The sequence below is a fragment of the Scylla paramamosain genome, chromosome 25, assembly GCF_035594125.1.
Source record: "Scylla paramamosain isolate STU-SP2022 chromosome 25, ASM3559412v1, whole genome shotgun sequence".
NCBI classification, from domain to species: Eukaryota; Metazoa; Arthropoda; class Malacostraca; order Decapoda; family Portunidae; genus Scylla; species Scylla paramamosain.
Window position 1 is genome coordinate 21,141,282 of NC_087175.1, and position 17,722 is coordinate 21,159,003.

The 17,722-nt window shown below is 39.3% G+C and overlaps 1 protein-coding gene across 5 annotated transcripts in view; it reads left to right on the plus strand.

Moving 5' to 3' along the window:
• The window catches only part of LOC135113345 (eukaryotic translation initiation factor 4B-like), a 33,424-nt gene extending 16,286 nt beyond the window's left edge, over nucleotides 1-17,138 (plus strand). For 2 of the 5 annotated variants that reach the window (XM_064028588.1, XM_064028590.1), the window contains exons 7-13: nucleotides 1,254-1,349; nucleotides 2,570-2,704; nucleotides 7,444-7,546; nucleotides 8,128-8,427; nucleotides 11,734-12,282; nucleotides 13,684-13,975; nucleotides 14,738-17,138. In XM_064028588.1, coding sequence (XP_063884658.1) covers nucleotides 1,254-1,349; nucleotides 2,570-2,704; nucleotides 7,444-7,546; nucleotides 8,128-8,427; nucleotides 11,734-12,282; nucleotides 13,684-13,975; nucleotides 14,738-14,791 — 1,529 coding nt within the window. In that variant the 3' untranslated portion in view covers nucleotides 14,792-17,138. The remainder of the gene's footprint in view (nucleotides 1-1,253; nucleotides 1,350-2,569; nucleotides 2,705-7,443; nucleotides 7,547-8,127; nucleotides 8,428-11,733; nucleotides 12,283-13,683; nucleotides 13,976-14,737) is intronic. The other 3 variants (XM_064028589.1, XM_064028591.1, XM_064028592.1) reach the window with 3 other exon arrangements.
• The last annotated feature ends 584 nt before the right edge of the window (nucleotides 17,139-17,722 follow it).

A 17,722-nucleotide genomic window follows, 5' to 3' on the forward strand; every position in this document is an offset into this window, starting at 1 on the left:
GGCCGCAATATTCACTCTCACAGACGAGGAACTTATCAACGCTGTAGTAGAAGTTCATTTAGAGAAAATTAGTGATGATAGTGATGATGATCATAATGAGCCTAAAGTAACTTGGGAACAGGCTGCGAAACACATAGCTGGCTTTGTCAGGTTTGCTGAGCAGTGCACATACATGTCAACCCGAGATGTTATGACCCTTCACTGCATTGAGAATGAGTTTTTGCTGCAAAGAAGAAGGAGCTGCAAACAAGGAGACATTAGAAACTATTTTAAAGTAGCTTGTAAGGGAAAAGAAGTGGGGCAAACAAGTACAGAATCTGATGATGATGATGACCCGGAGGATGTTGAATGAGAGGTGTGGGGAGCGAAAAAGTGTCACAAACACTCGTACATTTTCATATCTTTATTGTATGCTATACATGTTGGCTAATATTGAATAAAGCAAATAAGTGTATACGTACTTTATTTTTGTAACCCATTAACTTATTTATAAGAGGAAAGTATTAAAGAGAATGTTAGTACAGTAGTATTGTGTGTTGGTGAGTGTGAGGTGGCAGCGCGGGTGGCAACGCGCGGCACGGCGATCAGCTGATCTTTGTTATGGTAAGATGCGTGAGTGTAGGGTGGTGATTGTGGACATAATTTCACTTCTATTCAAGTATCCGGCATGCTTCAAGTATCCGGTATGTCGGCGGTCCCGTTGATGCTGGATAAGAGAGATTTTACTGTATTCTTTCTTTTCTTTAATGTGAAAAAACAATTGGCAGTTTTTTTTTATAGACTTCCCTCAACCTTTTCAGTAGCCAGCACATAATTTCTTTAAATTTCTAGCTTTGTAGAGAAACTTTTCGCACTGTAAAAGGGAAAACAAGGAATTAAAGACAAATGTAGTGTTTTTTTATAATTACAGAATTTACAAATACTGTATTGATGTAGTAAGTGATTAAATTAATAGCAAGGAAGGGAGGGATATGTCAGTAGCAATGAAAGAAGGTTGATGAAGACACTGTATGCTCTCTCTCTCTCTCTCTCTCTCTCTCTCTCTCTCTCTCTCTCTCTCTCTCTCTCTCTCTCTCTCTCTCTCTCTCTCTCTCTCTCTCTCTCTCTCTCTCTCTCTCTCTCTCTTGGCTTTTCCTAATACATAAAAGAACAATACTTAATAAATGCACATTAACTTTTATTCATTTATTTATTTATTTATTTATTTATTTATTTATTTATTTATTTATTTATTTATTTATTTATTATTCCAGGTTTCAGGGACCGCTATGGTGACCGTGATCGTGGTTTTGGTGACCGGGACCGAGGTTATGATCGGGACCGAGGCTTTGACCGCGACAGAGACCGAGGTGAGGTTGGTTAGCTGAAGTGCAGTGTGATTAAGTTGTGTGGTGGCAAATGAGAGGTCAGTAGTTGGTTATTGTGGTGGTGGTGGTGGTGGTTAGTTTGCATTTGGTTGTGGTGAGTGTTGTGTATATTGTAGTGAAAGAGTAGTGATGGTGGTGGTGGTGGTGGAAAGAGAAAAAATAGGAAATGTTCGTTTAAGAGAAAGGTGATAATGATGGTGGTGGAAGAAGGGAAGATAGAGAGTGAGATGTATTAATGAAAGATGACGTACAGTACTGGCTGTTGATGGTTGCAGTGTTGGAGGTAAGGAATGAATGATGATGATAGTGATGATAAGGATGACAGAAGAGAAAGCTAAAAGAAAAAAAAATTATTGAGAAAGTATTGTGTAGAAGTGAAAGGTTTAGTAGATATTAAGACTTATTAGAATTGAGGGTTAGTGACAGTAAAGATGGTGGGAGAAGAGAGAGAGAGAAGGGAAAGGATATACAGAGAGTGATAGACTGAGCAGCTGTCATATGGAAGTGTATATACAGGGAGTGATAGACTGAGCAGCTGTCATACAGAAGTGAAAGATATGTGATGATTCTGTTGCAGTGAGTGATTTACTTATTTATTTACTTTTTATGCTTATTTATAGTTGGAGGTAGTATCAGTTTCAGCCACGATAAGTATTCCAGGTGCCAAAACTAAAGCTTATTTGGTACCACATACGAAGAAAGTCATTATGTATTTGTTTTCATTACAGAGTGTCAAGTGTAAGTCTTTTAGTCTTTTAAATTTAAGTTCCTGATTGTTCATTAGTATAAGTTTTTTTATTTTTTTATTTTTTTTTATTAGAAGTGAATCAACGAAGGAGTTACATTGAAATGATCGTTTGTTGAACATTTGTGAATCTCAATTAACCTAGATTTCTATATTTTTTTCCTCCACACGGTGTATTTCCCAGTCAAAAGATGCATAACATAACTCACCCCAAGAACATTTTCAAACTCATATTTTCCACAGCAGCTAACAAACACTGTAATGTAATAGTATCTTATAAGTTTCCCTCCTGCCTCTTTCCCTTCCTTACACCTCCTCCTCCTCCTCCTCCTCCTCCTCCTCCTCCTCCTCCTCCTCCTCCTCCTCCTCCTCCTCCTCCTCCTCCTCCTCCTCCTCCTTTTCCTTATCATTGGCCTTCCCTTCCTCCTCTTCCTGGTCTCTGTGGTTGGTTTTGCAGGGTACAGGGACAGATATGGTGACAGGGGTTATGACAGGGATCGAGGCTATGACTGGGACCGAGGCTATGACAGGGACAGAGGCTATGACAGGGATCGAGGCTATGACAGGGACAGAGGATATGACAGGGACAGAGGTAAGCTGGAGCCTCACTCTGGCAAGGGTATGAGGCTTGGATTTTGTCATTGTTTTTTTGGCTCATTATATATATGGTAGAATATGTCATTATTATATTATTATTCATTTTTTTTTATTTCTTCACTTTTTTTTTTTTTTTGTTCATATATTGTAGAACAGTATGTCTTTTTTTTTTTTTATTATTTATTTATTTATTTATTTATTTTATTTATCTATTTTTTTGTTGTGATGCAACTCTTCACTTAATGTACTTCACAGTTTGGTGGATTCCAGATGCAGCTGACAAGATTTCCTACTCTCACTGAATATCTGTATTTTATTTAGGATTTTCTTTTTAGAGAACTAGATTTTGTGTGTTGCATCCAAATCTCATAAAAGTGAAGTACATAAAGTTGAGGGTCAAGTGCATTATCATTATTATTATTATTATTATTATTATTATTATTAGTATTAGTATTAGTATTAGTATTATTATTGCAACAGCCTCAGTGGGTTTAGTTCCAAGGGCGGCACAAAAAAATAATTGGCAGCCTCGCACTTGTACATTACTTTGTCTTAAAGTATTGAAAGTCTCAAGCTTCAGTATAGGAGAATAGGGCCAAGAATCCCCAATCCTTCCTGTGTTTTGTCCTCTTCTGTCCTTGCAAGTACCGCTTGTGCAGCCATGTTAGTGGATCTCCTGCATGTCTGGAGCCTGGCAGACCTAGAGAGGCATGTCTGGTTGTTACATAGACTGTGGAGGTAATTGAGGCTTTCCATACATGAATGAGGCAAGTGATGCAGGGATTGGAACTGAGCTGTGATCTGGCTTGACTTGGGAAGAGTGTCTAGATCATCTGTGTGTGTGAATTTGCCTCCCCCGCAAAAATATAATAAATAGAAAATAAAAAAAATTAAAAATGTGGAAGTGTGTAGATGAGGAGTACAACCTCATCTAGACATCACTTTGCTAAAGGAATTAACCAGAAATGTCTATGATAAAGGTAATGTGAATTTCTATAAAGATGCTTGTGCCTGGAATTCAAACCAGGAGTGAGGCAACATCCTAGATCATGCAAACAGAAACTGCCTGAGTTACCATCCACCCTCCTCTCTAGCCTGCCAGTCAGCCCTTTCTTCCATGCAGTTGTTGAGTGAGGCAAGACCTGCTGGCTCCAAACATTACTTTCCTGCCATTCTCTTGGTGTTGCTTGCCTCATTACTGCAGGAAGCACCTCAGTTGTTGGTGTCTATGGTCCTTATTCTGAAACACTTCCATGCCACTCTTCCACCACATTTCAAAGGCTCTAGTTGAAGCTATATGGGTTTTTAAGGGTGTTTCTATGGTTCCAGCAACAGATTAATATGTTATTAAAAGGAGAAACAGTCTTGAGAACCCGAATAATCATCTCTGTGGCCTTTGAAAATAGTTGTAATGAGAGAGCAAAGTGTTTCTGAATACAGACTTAGAGATCTCACCTGTTTGGCTGTTTGGCTCCCTGTCTTGGGTGATCCTTGACTCCTCTTAGACAAATAAAGTATTCCAAATTTTCCAAAGTGTGAACCATCACTGCTTGGTGGTGGTGGTGGTGATCTGTTCATTAGTTTGGAGTCTAAATTGATGATAGTTTTCTTGTCAGTGCTGCCAAAAAAATATACCCACTAGAACATTTTAAGTTGAAATTGTGTTGATAGATAAAAGCAGTTTATGCAGAAATAGATGTTCATTGTTAAATAGTGTTGCTGTTATTTATTTTTCATTTGTCATTTTTGATATATATATATATATATATATATATATATATATATATATATATATATATATATATATATATATATATAAATTTTTTTTCTCAATGTATGTACACAGTAGTCTTCCTATCCACTTTTCATGCAGTATTTCTGTGGTTTGTTTATGTATGTATTTTTTACAAGTGTGTACAAATGTGTTCACAAGTTTGCTCTTCACTTACACATGTTATATTTTTTGTGGTGCTCTCAGCCCATTTCTTGCCTTGATCTTGTGGCGCGTCACAGTTATCAAGATGTTACAGAAATTCACCAAGTGCTTAACTCTTCCACCAATAGAATAATCCCCAGAGGCCAGACACTGAGCACTGTATTTTAAAATGTAGTCTCTTATAAGCACAATTTTCTATTGGCAGAGGTTTGTCAGGTACTTGTGGGTGTTTTTCATAATGATGTGGAATTTTAAATATCACTAGAATGATACAAACACTCTTGAAAACCTCAGTAATTCCATGAGTATCTATTAAAAGTATATAAAATATTAAAGCATTTGAGAATATGAACCTAAAAGCCACAGAATTAAAAAGAATACAATTAAAATTTACTGCAAATTTTGTTTTTGTGGATTCAGTATCTAATATTGTGAAGCTTTTCTTTAACCTTTTACTTGAGATAAGGGGGAAAAAATACTGTTGAATTGTGCTGCACTGAGTCATAGATATTTGTACCTGAGTGTTTATGGCACTTGGTCACATGAAATTCTACTGTTGTAGGTTTGATCAAAGTCATGGTGGTCCCAGTTTTACCTTAGGATTATTGCAGTGCTTGGTGCTTTGTGGTGATGGGAATAGTGCATCAGGTGAAGGTGAGGGAGTTGTGAGCTCTGGGAGGCAAAGAACAGTTCCAAAAAGAATGGTCATAATTGCCAATAAGATTAAATGAATATCTCACAGCTCCTCCCATTGGATGAAGGAATGGATGCATGTCTGCTTGGCCTGGCCTGGTCATGTGAGCCTCACTGTGCTTGCCTCCCACCTGTAACTTTCCACTACTCCTTCACACCTGTCTGGCTCATGACCAATGATGAAAATACTTCAGTCATTTCAAACCAATAGGAACTTAACTATTCAACTAGTTAAACATGCACACATGCCTAAGATTGTTAATGGTGTTCCTGTAGTGCTTTGTTCATGTATTGTATTGGTTATATGTTCAGGTATTACTTTATGGAAAATATGTTGTGTGGAGCAGGCCATCGCGCACACACACACACACACATCAGGGAATTTAAGACAATAGGAAACAAGGATCTACAGAAATAGAGTTTTCAAAATGGAGCTGTGGATCAGTGAGATGCATTACCAGAGGAGGTGGTGTGTGCAAATAGTGTGCATAAATTAAAAGAAAATATAAGTTATCTCTTATTTGACAAGATATAACAGGTTTGGCTCAATCCACTAAACATACAAATAGGACTTAGCAAACCTCATTCAGTCCTGTGAATATCTATCTGTTTATATCCTAGGCCAGGAATCCCACATGGGGTGAGCCAAACAAGGCACCACACACACACACACACACACACTTTTGGCCCTTGTTCCCTAGTGAATTCTAACAAATTAATAAATACAAGTGGCTCAATACAGGACATAAGCTTCACTCTGTCCTGTTGATATACAAAATAGATCAATATTGATATGTAAAAACACACTACAATCAGGCTAGATGTGGTAGGCAGTGTGGATGCCAGTAATGCTCATTCTGGGCTGTATTGTTGTGGCTGTTGTGTGGCTCATCTGTGTCACCTCCTAGCTGTGTTGTGCTGTGTTGAACTGCCATCATCTTGAAATTAGGGCATTCTATTATATTCATGAAGTTTGTTGTAAGGGTGAGCACGTTTGAATGTGTGTTTTTGTATAATTCTCTTTCTGTGTTGTTAGTGTTGCCTTTCAGGATTTGCTTTCTCCTTCATTATTGTTAGCATTTCAGAAGCTCGTATGAGTGAGCACTGTTAAATGTAAGCTTTCCTGTTCTCATCTTCCTGTGTTGTCATTCAGTTCTTACTTCCTCTCCTGTGTTGTCTCATACATGTCTCCTTGATGTGTATCCTTCAGTATTTGCATTCTTGAAGTTCATTTTAAGGGTGAGTGCCATTAAATGTGTGCTTTCCTGCAGTCATCTTGTGTGTTGTCATTCAGTCCTTGCTTCTTTTCCTGTGTTGTGTCACATGTGTCTCCTTGTTGCCTTTTCTTCAGTGTTTGTATTTTATAAGTCATTTGTATAGGTGAGCTCTACTTTTTTTCAACTGCCTTCCTGTGTTGTCATTCAGTCCTTGCTTCTTCTTCTTCCTGTGTTATCTTATATGCCTCCATGTTGTGTTTCCTTCAGTATTTGTGTTTCACCCTTGCCACATAAGATGATTGTTAGTTTTAAATTTTGTTAGGCTGAAAAAGTTGGTGTAGGAGTTGGAATATACAGAAATTGCTGCACTGTAGAGAACTGAAGAGCTGAATGAACATTTTGGCATCTATTTGATATTTACCTAGTTTGTTGTGTCTTTCTTTCATATATCCTGTATTGTCTTGTGTATGCTTCACTTCATAAGTTAAATAATACTGACCTCTATGCCACCTCTCATCTACCATTTGTTGTTTATATTGTCATCTTGTATTTTCTTCTCGTGTATCCTGTATTGTGTTACACATGCATACATCACAGGATTACTAGCAGAATGAACACCTCAAGCACCAAACGTACCTCTTGCTCTTTGCCACCTCTCATCCGCACCTGTTGTGTGTATTATCAGCTTGTATCTTTGTTCCTTGAATCCTGCGTTGTGTTACGCATACACCACAGGATAACTTGCAGAATGGTCATCTCGAGCACCACACTCTTCTGTCCTTGTCTTAGTCACTTGTGTTTTATCTTGCACCTCTTTTGCCTGCGTCTCTTTTTCCCCCAACTTTGCCTTCCCCCCTCCTCTGCAAAATGATCCATGCTAATTTCCAGGGCGTTATATGGGTGGGTCAGGTGGATACCGTGATGATCCGTGGAGGAGGGATCGCGATGGCCCAAGCCGCGGCTCTGATTCGGCACCAAGAGAGCGCCCCAAGTGAGTACCAGTTGACTTACCCACTGACTTGTATCTTGTGTTGCCTTGTATTCTTGTCTTCTGCTTGGGAGTTGAGTATCCTTTGGTATTTAGTCTGCTTGTAGTGAGAATGAGATAAAGTCAAAAGGAGAGACTTAAGAGGATATTTTGTCTTATTAATTGTGATCTCGTGTCATTCTGTTTTTCCTTCTGCCGTTATCTTCCTCATCTCTGTTGCCCTTTGTCCTCCGTCTCATGCATCCTTTATGTTTAGAGACTACTATCATTTAAGTTCTTTCTTCACTACCATCTATACAGGTCATTCCCTCAGCTTTCCATCTCACTGTCCCATCGTCATGTTCATTCGTTCCTTCACCACTCCCTCATGTCACGTTCATTCTCCTACATCCTTCATCATCCCCCTCATATCGCATTCATTCTCTCATTCTCTTTGTCATTCCTTCATTTTTTCTGTCATTCTGTCATCCCCCCTCACCATTCCCTCATTTTCTTATCCTTTTCATTCCCTCATTCCCTTCTTCGTTCCTTCCCTCATTCCTTCTCTTATCCTCTTCATTCTCTCACTCCTTCCTTTTCCTCAGGTTGCAGCTGATGCCAAGGAGCAGGGGCCCAGAGGCTGAGGAGAAGAAGGACGCTGGAGGTGGCGGTGGCAGTGGTGGAGGAGGTGGAGGAAGTGGAGGAGGAGGAGGAGGAGGAGGAGGAGGAGGAGGAGGAGGAGGAGGAGGTGGCAGTGGTGGTGGTGGAGGGGGAAGTGGAGGTGGAGGTGGAGGTGGAGGAGGAGGAGGAGGATCCAGCATCTTCGGCGCTGCCCGGCCGGTGGACACAGCTTCAAGGGAGAAGGAGATAGAACAGAAACTCCATGGACGGGAACTGCCTAGGAGGTTAGTGTGTCATGCATACCATTAGTACTCATGAAAACACTTACGTGACTTGCAGGCGAGATAAATTTTAACCATTTTGATGCGATATGCAATAATTCATGCCACTAAAAAGCAATGTATAAAATCTTTTAGGCATTTAGTTTAAAGACTGGGAGAGAGAAGACTAGATTTTGTAATTTCTAGGCAGTTCACTGCTTGGAGATGGCTGTGGAAGATGTCTCAGAGTGGCTAGTGTTTAAGGATGTGCCAATTAGCAGTACAAGGGTTTTAGGATTAGCCAGAAGGGGCTGTAGCTAGGAATTGATCCTCTTACCAGAACAAAACACAATGCCATACATGTTGTGAGGATTGAATGCTAGACTAGGAGAACTAAGTATATAGTTGTCAAGATTATAATGATTGTCAGGTCCTGAGATCAGTTTGGGGTATTTGTGCCCTCACTCATTAGCACAAGTATTGCTGACACCAACTTGTTTATTTGTGTGGTTAAGATTCTCAAGTTTATTAATGTGAATAGGATGAAAAGAAAAAAAGTTTAAGCTTCATCAAGTTAAATTTAGAAAAGAGATAGGAAGTTATTGGTGTCTTCTCTGTTTTAGCTGAATAACACCTGACACCAGGATGGCTTGCTTGTCAGAATAATGGTAGTGTTTGCATGAGTGGTGCAGATGCTACATACTGCCAGAAATTTTAATACCTGATGTGTTGTTGTGAACTTTACAGGAAACTCATATTTGACTGTTTCTCTTACAAAAATATTACATATATATTTTTATATGTTTAAGGTACATATCATGTCTTAGAATGCACTAACAAGATGGTTGTGAGGTCAATTTGTGGGATCTGTAATGTTGGCTATATGCGACAAGGAATGAATATTTGTAGACTGTATACATACCTATAAATACTTTTTTATTTGTACTAATATTGAAATACTGATAGTGGTTGCCAGCAAAGGTGTCGACTAAGAAAATTAAGATTTTCCTCAAAGAGACTGGGTCTTTCGAGGTTGCAGGGGCAAAGGAAGAAATTGAGGAAAGAAGCTTATGTTTTGTCTTAAGCTATGTATACAGGATTAATTTATTATCTGGTAAGCAAATGCATAGCTAAAGTATTATTATTTAGATGTAAAAGACATAATGCTGTTTATTTTTTAGAGTTATCAACCAATACAACCATTACTTGAATTTGTTAGATATAGGATAGAAAAGATCAGTACATCTAAGGAGCTCTAATAGTATTCTTCTCTGTGTGAACTCACATCTTCGCAGGGCTGTAGATGTATGTATGTGTCAGGTCAAATTAGCCAATCTGTCTGTTGTAAAATGCCATGACTTGCTATATGTGTGCTGTGGTTGACTGCAATTCAGAGTCTAGAGAACCAAGAACAAGAATAAAGAGTGCTAGTAATATCAGAAGATGGGTTAAGTTTCCAGCTGCAAAGAATTGATGAAATTGGAGGAGAATGTGACTTTGTTTTGGTTTTGTAGAGCCTGTTGTACCTCACAGCCAGCAGCAATCATCTGTTTCTTATTTCCTTTTTCTTTTTAGTAACTTTTTCTGGCAACCAGTGGGAGTATTTAAACAGAAGTATAAATAAGAAATATTCAGATATGCATAAACTCAATAAATATTCATCCCTTGTATATAGCCAACATTTCAGATCCCAGAAGTCAGTCTCAAGTGTTTTCTTAGTGCATTGTAAGGCATGTGAAATGAATTATGAAAATATGTGCATAACATTTTTGTGAAAAAACAGTCGAATGTGAGCTTTCTGCAAAGTTCACAACAACACGTTTAATTAAACTAATTAAATAATTAAAATAAAATTTTTTGGCGATATGTAGCATCTGCACCACTCATGCAAACTCTCCTGTTGCTCGTCACTTTATTTTACTAATGAAAATGTAAGTTTTAGAAGTTCAGAGAAGACTGATCAGCAAAAAAGATCAACTTCTGTAAGGTTCCACTATTTTATTATTTTATCTAAAGGTTATCCCCAAAATTTGTGGTGTTAGAACTTGATCTCTCTCTCTCTCTCTCTCTCTCTCTCTCTCTCTCTCTCTCTCTCTCTCTCTCTCTCTCTCTCTCTCTCTCTCTCTCTCTCTCTCTCTCTCTCTCTCTCTCTCTCTCTCTCTCTCTCTCTCTCTCTCTCTCTCTCATTGGTTCATATTCTTAAACACTTCCGTTGCTACAAAGAAGTCTAGTTCTAATGATTTTTTTTTCATTAATGATGCAGAATCCATGTTTATCACTAGAGTCATGAAAATACTTGTAACCCCTAAAGGACAGGAACATTCTGCGCAGATGTTCCTCCCAGCCAGGCTAGTTTTGATAATTCAGCAAAAATGGGTAATTTTCCACCACCAATTTCTCAACTTTGCCTTGAACAATTGCTTAAAATGTAACAGCATCACACTTGTGAATCCTTCCTCTTCTGTCTCCCATAAACCCAAACTCTCTAGGTGATGTGGTGCCTCTGTGGCAAAGTGGTGAAGTGAGTAACTTTCTGTGCTTTCTCAGCCTATGTTTGGATGGTTGTGTGCCGTCTGGCGGCCTGGCTGGGCCCCAGCGAGGGGGCCCAAGCCTATTTTATCTGTTTCCCTCACCAATATCTCTCAGTCATTCACTCACATGAATGCCTAAATCTATAATTTCATGGACACACTAAAGGAAATAGTATTGCTGTCAGTCACTCATAACACAAGAAAAAAATGAATCATTACAACTGGGAATAGTATATTAGAGAAACACAGTCTACTAGTGTTTTATTTTTCTCCAGTAAAACCACTTGTGAGACTTGAGAGAATAACTTCTAACTCTCTCTCAATAGTATTTTCACTAAGAGATTATTTTGGAGCAAATTTACTCTTATTTAGAGTGGAAGTCACTGGCCACTTATCCTTGCCCCAGGAATCCGAGGAAGAGGAATGATTATTTTCCTCTGTAGCCATCACTATGGTTCACAAGACACTCAGGCTCAGAGGGAGACATTGTTCTGAGGGAAGGGTGTTTGCAGACCCAAAAAATTTGTGGATATTTGAAATAAAACCCACAAAATGCAGGTCAACTATGGACACCACCCACCCTTTGCATTGCATCAACTATAGGTGGCACCCACTCTTTAGTGGTTAAAAATCCAGTAACTTTCATAGGAGCCTGTTAAAGTAAGTTAAGATAATATTCCAAAATATTAAAGAATACAGACCAGCATCTCAGGTCACAAGACAACAACATTATACATCTGATGTGAATGGTGATAATCATGTACAAATAATGAAGCAAGTTTTTTCTCTAACCAAACAGGGATGGAGGTATAGGAGATAGAGGAGACAGAGGAGAACGAGGTGGAGAAAGAGATCGAGGTGGAGAAAGGGGAGAACGAGGTGGAGAAAGAGATCGAGGTGGAGAAAGGGGAGAACGAGGTGGAGAAAGAGATCGAGGTGGAGAAAGGGGAGAACGAGGTGGAGAAAGAGATCGAGGTGGAGAAAGGGGAGAACGAGGTGGAGAAAGAGATCGAGGTGGAGAAAGGGGAGAACGAGGTGGAGAAAGAGATCGAGGTGGAGAAAGGGGAGAACGAGGTGGAGAAAGAGATCTAGGTGGAGAAAGGGGAGAACGAGGTGGAGAAAGAGAAAGAGGTGGAGAAAGAGAAAGAGGTGGAGGAGAAAGAGAAAGAGGTGGAGAAAGAGGAAGAGGTGGAGAAAGAGGAGAACGAGGTGGTGGAGGAGGAGGAGGTGGTGGCGGCGGTGGCGGTGGTGGCGGTGCAAGCATCTTCGGAGCAGCCCGGCCTGTGGACACAGCTGCCAGGGAGCGCCAGATTGAAGAGAAGCTGAGGAAGATGGAGCCGTCTGTGAAGTAAGTGTTGTGGTGCAGGAGTGACGAGGTTGTCTGGTCCTGGTGGTGACTGACTGTTATACACACACGTCATTTTCATCAGGTTGTGACTCAACAAACTTGGGTACTGCTCTCCATGGTCTGCGTAGGCTAAATTTTGGCTCATTCAGTACTACAATTTTCAGACTGTACAAAATACACTATACCATCCTTGGCATGATTTGTGTTCCTGTCATCTCCAGTTCCTGTAATGTAGACAAAATATTAAGAGAAAACTTATTATAATGTAGAATTGCAATACTATCAACAAGTAATTAAACTTCTTTCACGAATCATAGACTATAACAAAATGACTTACATACTTAACCTTTGCATTGGCTTACCTTTTCCACTGATATCACTTGAGGTACTATTGGGAAAACTCTAACCTGATATAATAAATGCATGAGAAAAACAAAGAAACAAGACTATTAAACTATTTTGACAGTGTAGAAAAGTCTTAAATCATCTAATAGAACTCTGTGAAACACACACACACACACACACTCAGGTGTATACCAGGTTAAAGTTTTCTCAATAGTACATCTCTGCTGAAAATTCAAATGATCTGCTCTGCTTGCTTTCATTGTGTTGTGCTTTTTCCTTCAGTCTCAAGTCCTTTAGTCTTAGAATTTATCATTTGCAAGACTGTCAGCAGATCAAAGGGATTGAGATTTAGGAAACATGCACAACACCATGGGAGTGTTCAATGTACATCACTTTCCTGCTAGTCTTGACTATACCATGTCCTTGAGCTCTAACTTCCTTGAACAGCTGGAAAGAGAAATATTACTACGTTTCATTTGCATTTTCATCTATATTATCATTAAGTGTAGAAGCAGGTTTTTCTCTTTTAAACAAAAGGCAGAAACAACCACATTTCAACAATATATTTTTCTGTCATTTTTATTTGTCTTCAACTTTTTCTGCAAATAGAAAACTAGCAGTTAATTTAAGCTTCATCTGTTTCATGGAGAATTTACTCTTGGACAGCAGCAATGTAAAATTATACTTTTATACATCCATATGTATATATATATACATATGGTATAAACCTGTGTTGTTTTATTTGTCTTTTAAAGTCACATTCTAAAAACTGGAAAGGTAACAAAAAAATGTAGCTGTGCTGAAATAACCGTTGTTTTCACCTTCATCTATTTAAAGGAGAGTTTACTCTCAGACTACCTAAATGTAAAATGATACTCTTTTACACACACTCAAAATAGTATTGCTACACACTCAGCACAAAACAAACTGACTCCAAGGATGGATCCATTAATAACAGGCTACTTATGTTGGTATCCCTGCATGTGTTTAGTGCTGCTGTACCTGCATGAATCAAGTGAGCAACACCTGTTCACTGTGACATGTTCTGCTTCCCAGGGATGAGCCGCCGCGCCGCTATGGTCGTGATGATGGCATGAGGGACATCAGGAGAGATGAGGGCACCAGGGACATCAGGCGAGATGAACGCAACAGGGACATAAGGAGGGACGAGCGGCGAGATGACCGCAGGGACGATAGGCGAGATGATCCCCGGGATAGGAATGGCCCTCAAGATGACAGGGATGACACGAGGGACAGGGACGGCTCCAGGGACAGCCAGAGGAGTGGTGGCCCTGCCACCCAAAGGGACCGCAAGGGACCTCCAGTGAAGGATACGTCCAATGAGAAGGTAGCAATGTGTAACGTGAATTATGTTTGTTGTGGCTGTACTAATAAAATATCTGCCCTTCCTGCCCTTCCTGTAATATGGGAACTAAAACTGTATACCATAATCAGACCTCATCTAGATTTTGCTGTGCAGTTCTGGTCCGCATATTACAGGAAGGATATAGATATAATAGAATCAGTGCAAAGGAGAATGACTAAAAGGATACAGGGGATGAGGGGCATCCCTTATGAAACAAGACTGAATTTATATTCTTTATAGATATGTATGTCAAGAGTAGACCTGATGGAAGTCTAAGTGGTATAGGAGATATAACAAGGATGACATAAGCTAAATTCTTAGGGTCAGGATAGAACAAGAAATGGGTTCAAGCTTGAAAAAGATAGATTTTAAAGAGATGGGAAGGAAAGAATGGTAGATTGAATGGAATGGACTCAGTTATCAGATTTTAAAAGAGATAGGAAGGAAAGAGTGATAGATGAATGTAATGGACTCAGTAATAAGGTTGTTAGGACTTTTCTACTTCTCAGATCCTTGATAGAAATAACAAACTTGCATCATCTTTTCTGTTTTACCTTGAGTTTCCCTATATTGATTTCCCCTTGTCCATTCAGATCCTTGATACAAGTAATAATATTGCACCATCATTTTTGAAGCATGTCAAGTTTTCTCTTGAGCTCTCAGATCTTTGATAAAAGTAACAAGTTTGTACCATTATTTCTGAATCAAATCAAGTTGCCTCTTAATTTTCCTTTATCCTTCCAGATCCTTGATACTGCCAACAAATTTGCCAGCCTTGACTTTGAGGCTGAGGATTAGGAGCTCAAAGCTACGTAGTGTGCAAGGCAGGCCAGAGCTGTCTAGCCTGCAGGCGTTCCAGAGTGTGTGGCTGCCTCTCTGACGGCCTCTTACTGACCTCCCCGGCACGGTCCTCGCCACCAGCTCAGTGATAGACACCCTGTGGTGGCTACCAGTGTCTCCGGCCCCTCGGCGAGTGCCCCGGCGTGGCCCTCGCTTGCACTACACCCTCATGGTCACCCAGAGCTGCTCACCTACTGATGTCTAGACTGAGTTGTGGGTCACCTCTGTGCTGCATGTGGGAGTTGTGGCATTCTTCTCAGCCTGTGTCTTGAGGGTGTTGCCTTGAAGTATTTCCCTTGTCCTCTGACTTTACTCTTTGGTTGGTGACGGCAGTGTGATGCCTGTTATTTGAGTAACCCTGTGTGAGTTTACCGAATACAAGACCACAGGCAATTAATGAACTGCTCAATCACTCTGTTTGCCGTAAGTGGTTTGGGTAAACTTGCATTACAACTTTTTATTAGTCCTTTTACTGGTATTGACAGAAAAACACTTGCTGCTTCATCTGAGTTACCCATGATGTTTCTACTGAAATACAAAACCACAGGCACTTGAAGGTTTGAACTACTCTGTCACTGCTTTTGTTGTCTGTGTTCTTTCAAAATTATAGTGCAAAGTTGCTCCATAACTGAAGTTTGATGGATATAGCAACCAGATGTTTCTTGGGTCACAGGTTGCTGGAAGAATGTAAGCAGCTTTGATGGCATGCAGCACAAGTGAGGTGGTGATTTGATTCATGCATGATTTTCAAGACCAGTATCTAGTATAATAAAAACAACAATCTTGATTTATTATGACTATGAGATGTTTTGCTATGTGTAATTTCATTCACATTCATCACTGCATGTTTTGGTTAAACTTTTGGGTTTGCTTTTGCCGAGTTCCCAGGTTTTCGTTTGAACGACTTAACACTACACAGCTTTGCAACTCAACCATGATGTGCAGGCAGACAGACAGATACTCGGTCCTGTTTATGCATCACTCATTAGTTACAACACATCGTACAGCTGCCCAAAGTAGTGATGTCATGTACAAAACATTTCAGATAACTACCTCCACATATCATCTCTCAGTTCCTCTTGGTCTTTGCTGAGTAGTTCATTTGTTGATAATTCGTTTTTATTTGATTTGTAGCTGTGAAATTCACTGGACTGTGTGACATGAGTACTTGGGGCACCTGTACCACACATTAGCTTTGAGTTGAGTCGGCTCGAGAGGAAAACTTGCAGAAGGTCTTCCTGGTTGTGCCAAGTCTTGGGTCACGCCGGGGCACAGCAGCCAGCGGCAGCAGTATATCTCTTCCAGTCAGTCTGTCAATCAGTCAGTCAGTCAGTCGATCAGTGTGTCGATCAGTCTTGTGACGGCAGTGATGACGACGAGCTGTGGTCTCACCCAGCAGCAGCAGCAGCATCATGTAGCCTTCTCTACCTGTGATGATGACCTCTCCATGTGGCTGTGTTGACCTCCAGGTGCTTATATATTGAGCTGTTTCCCCCCGAGATAGAGACAGGGAGAAAATGATTTGTACCAGAGCCAGTAGGAGGAAACGAGACCAGTTGACCAGATGAGCAGAGAGCCAGGCAGTGTTCCCTTCCAGTTGGACCGCTTGTGTGTGACTGGTGCACTCAACACTGTGGCTGTCTGCATGCAAACACTGACTGTCCCTCATGTGGAGGGCATGGCAGGGAGGCGAGAGGGAGAGAGAGAGAGAGAGAGAGCACGATGGGCGGAGAGGTGGAGTAGGAAGGGCCGGATGAGGCAGGGGGAGTTGTCAGGGCAGGAAATCAGGCACTTAGTTAATGTTATGACTTTTATCCTTATTGTATTGTACTGTGTAGCTTAAGTATGCAGCGTGTCTGGCAGTTAGGACAGAGTAATGTTAAGAGATCTTTATGAATATACTATATAAATATATAAACTAATTTTTGTTTTGATCAAATGAGGAAAAGCATTCTGATAAGCTAAATTTAAAAAATGAGTAGTTTTTATAGAATTAGATGATTGTTGTCCTCTTGGAGACTTTAGGATAGTTAAGTATTACTAATTGCACATTGACATCACTTGCTGTGAACCTTGAATAGCACTAACTCAGTGAGAGGTAGCAGAGATTAGGTTATAATTTTCTAATCAGCTTTTTTCCTGTTTTATCGCCTTATACAAAAAGTGTGTTAGATTGTAAAGTGTTGGTACTATAAGGCATCTTTTTACTCCTGAGCCCCGGAACCATGCGGCTGCCGGGCTGTATTGCTTATTACTGATTACTTGAATTGTGTTATAATTTGGCATAATAAACTTAATAAAGCGATCAGGGTTTTGGTTTTCTAGGACGAGTGGAGGAGTTCCTGTAAAGGTGATTTATTTATTTATTTGTTTATTTTTAATGAAGGAATTAAAAAAAATAAAAGATTTTTTCTACGAATGAATGGAGATGTGGTAATACAAAAGCCTTTCATTATATATATATATATATATATATATATATATATATATATATATATATATATATATATATATATATATATATATATATATATATATATATATATATATATATATATATATATATATATATATATATATATATATATATATATATATATATATATATATATACATATTTAATTTTATTTATTTTTTTATCAAAGACTTGTTCTAAGGACAAAAAAAAAAAAAAAAAACTATTATTTATTTATTCCTTTATGTACACCTTGTGAAATTGCTATCGATTAACGAAGAGAGACGAGTTAATGAAAGAGCATAAAAATGTAATCAGTTTATATGGTCAAGGATGTATTAAGAATGAAATCATTCAGATGGTTAAGAGTGTAAGATGCCTGAAGACAGCTGTGATAGTGAAGATACATCATGAAAATGGTAAATGTTGAGGAA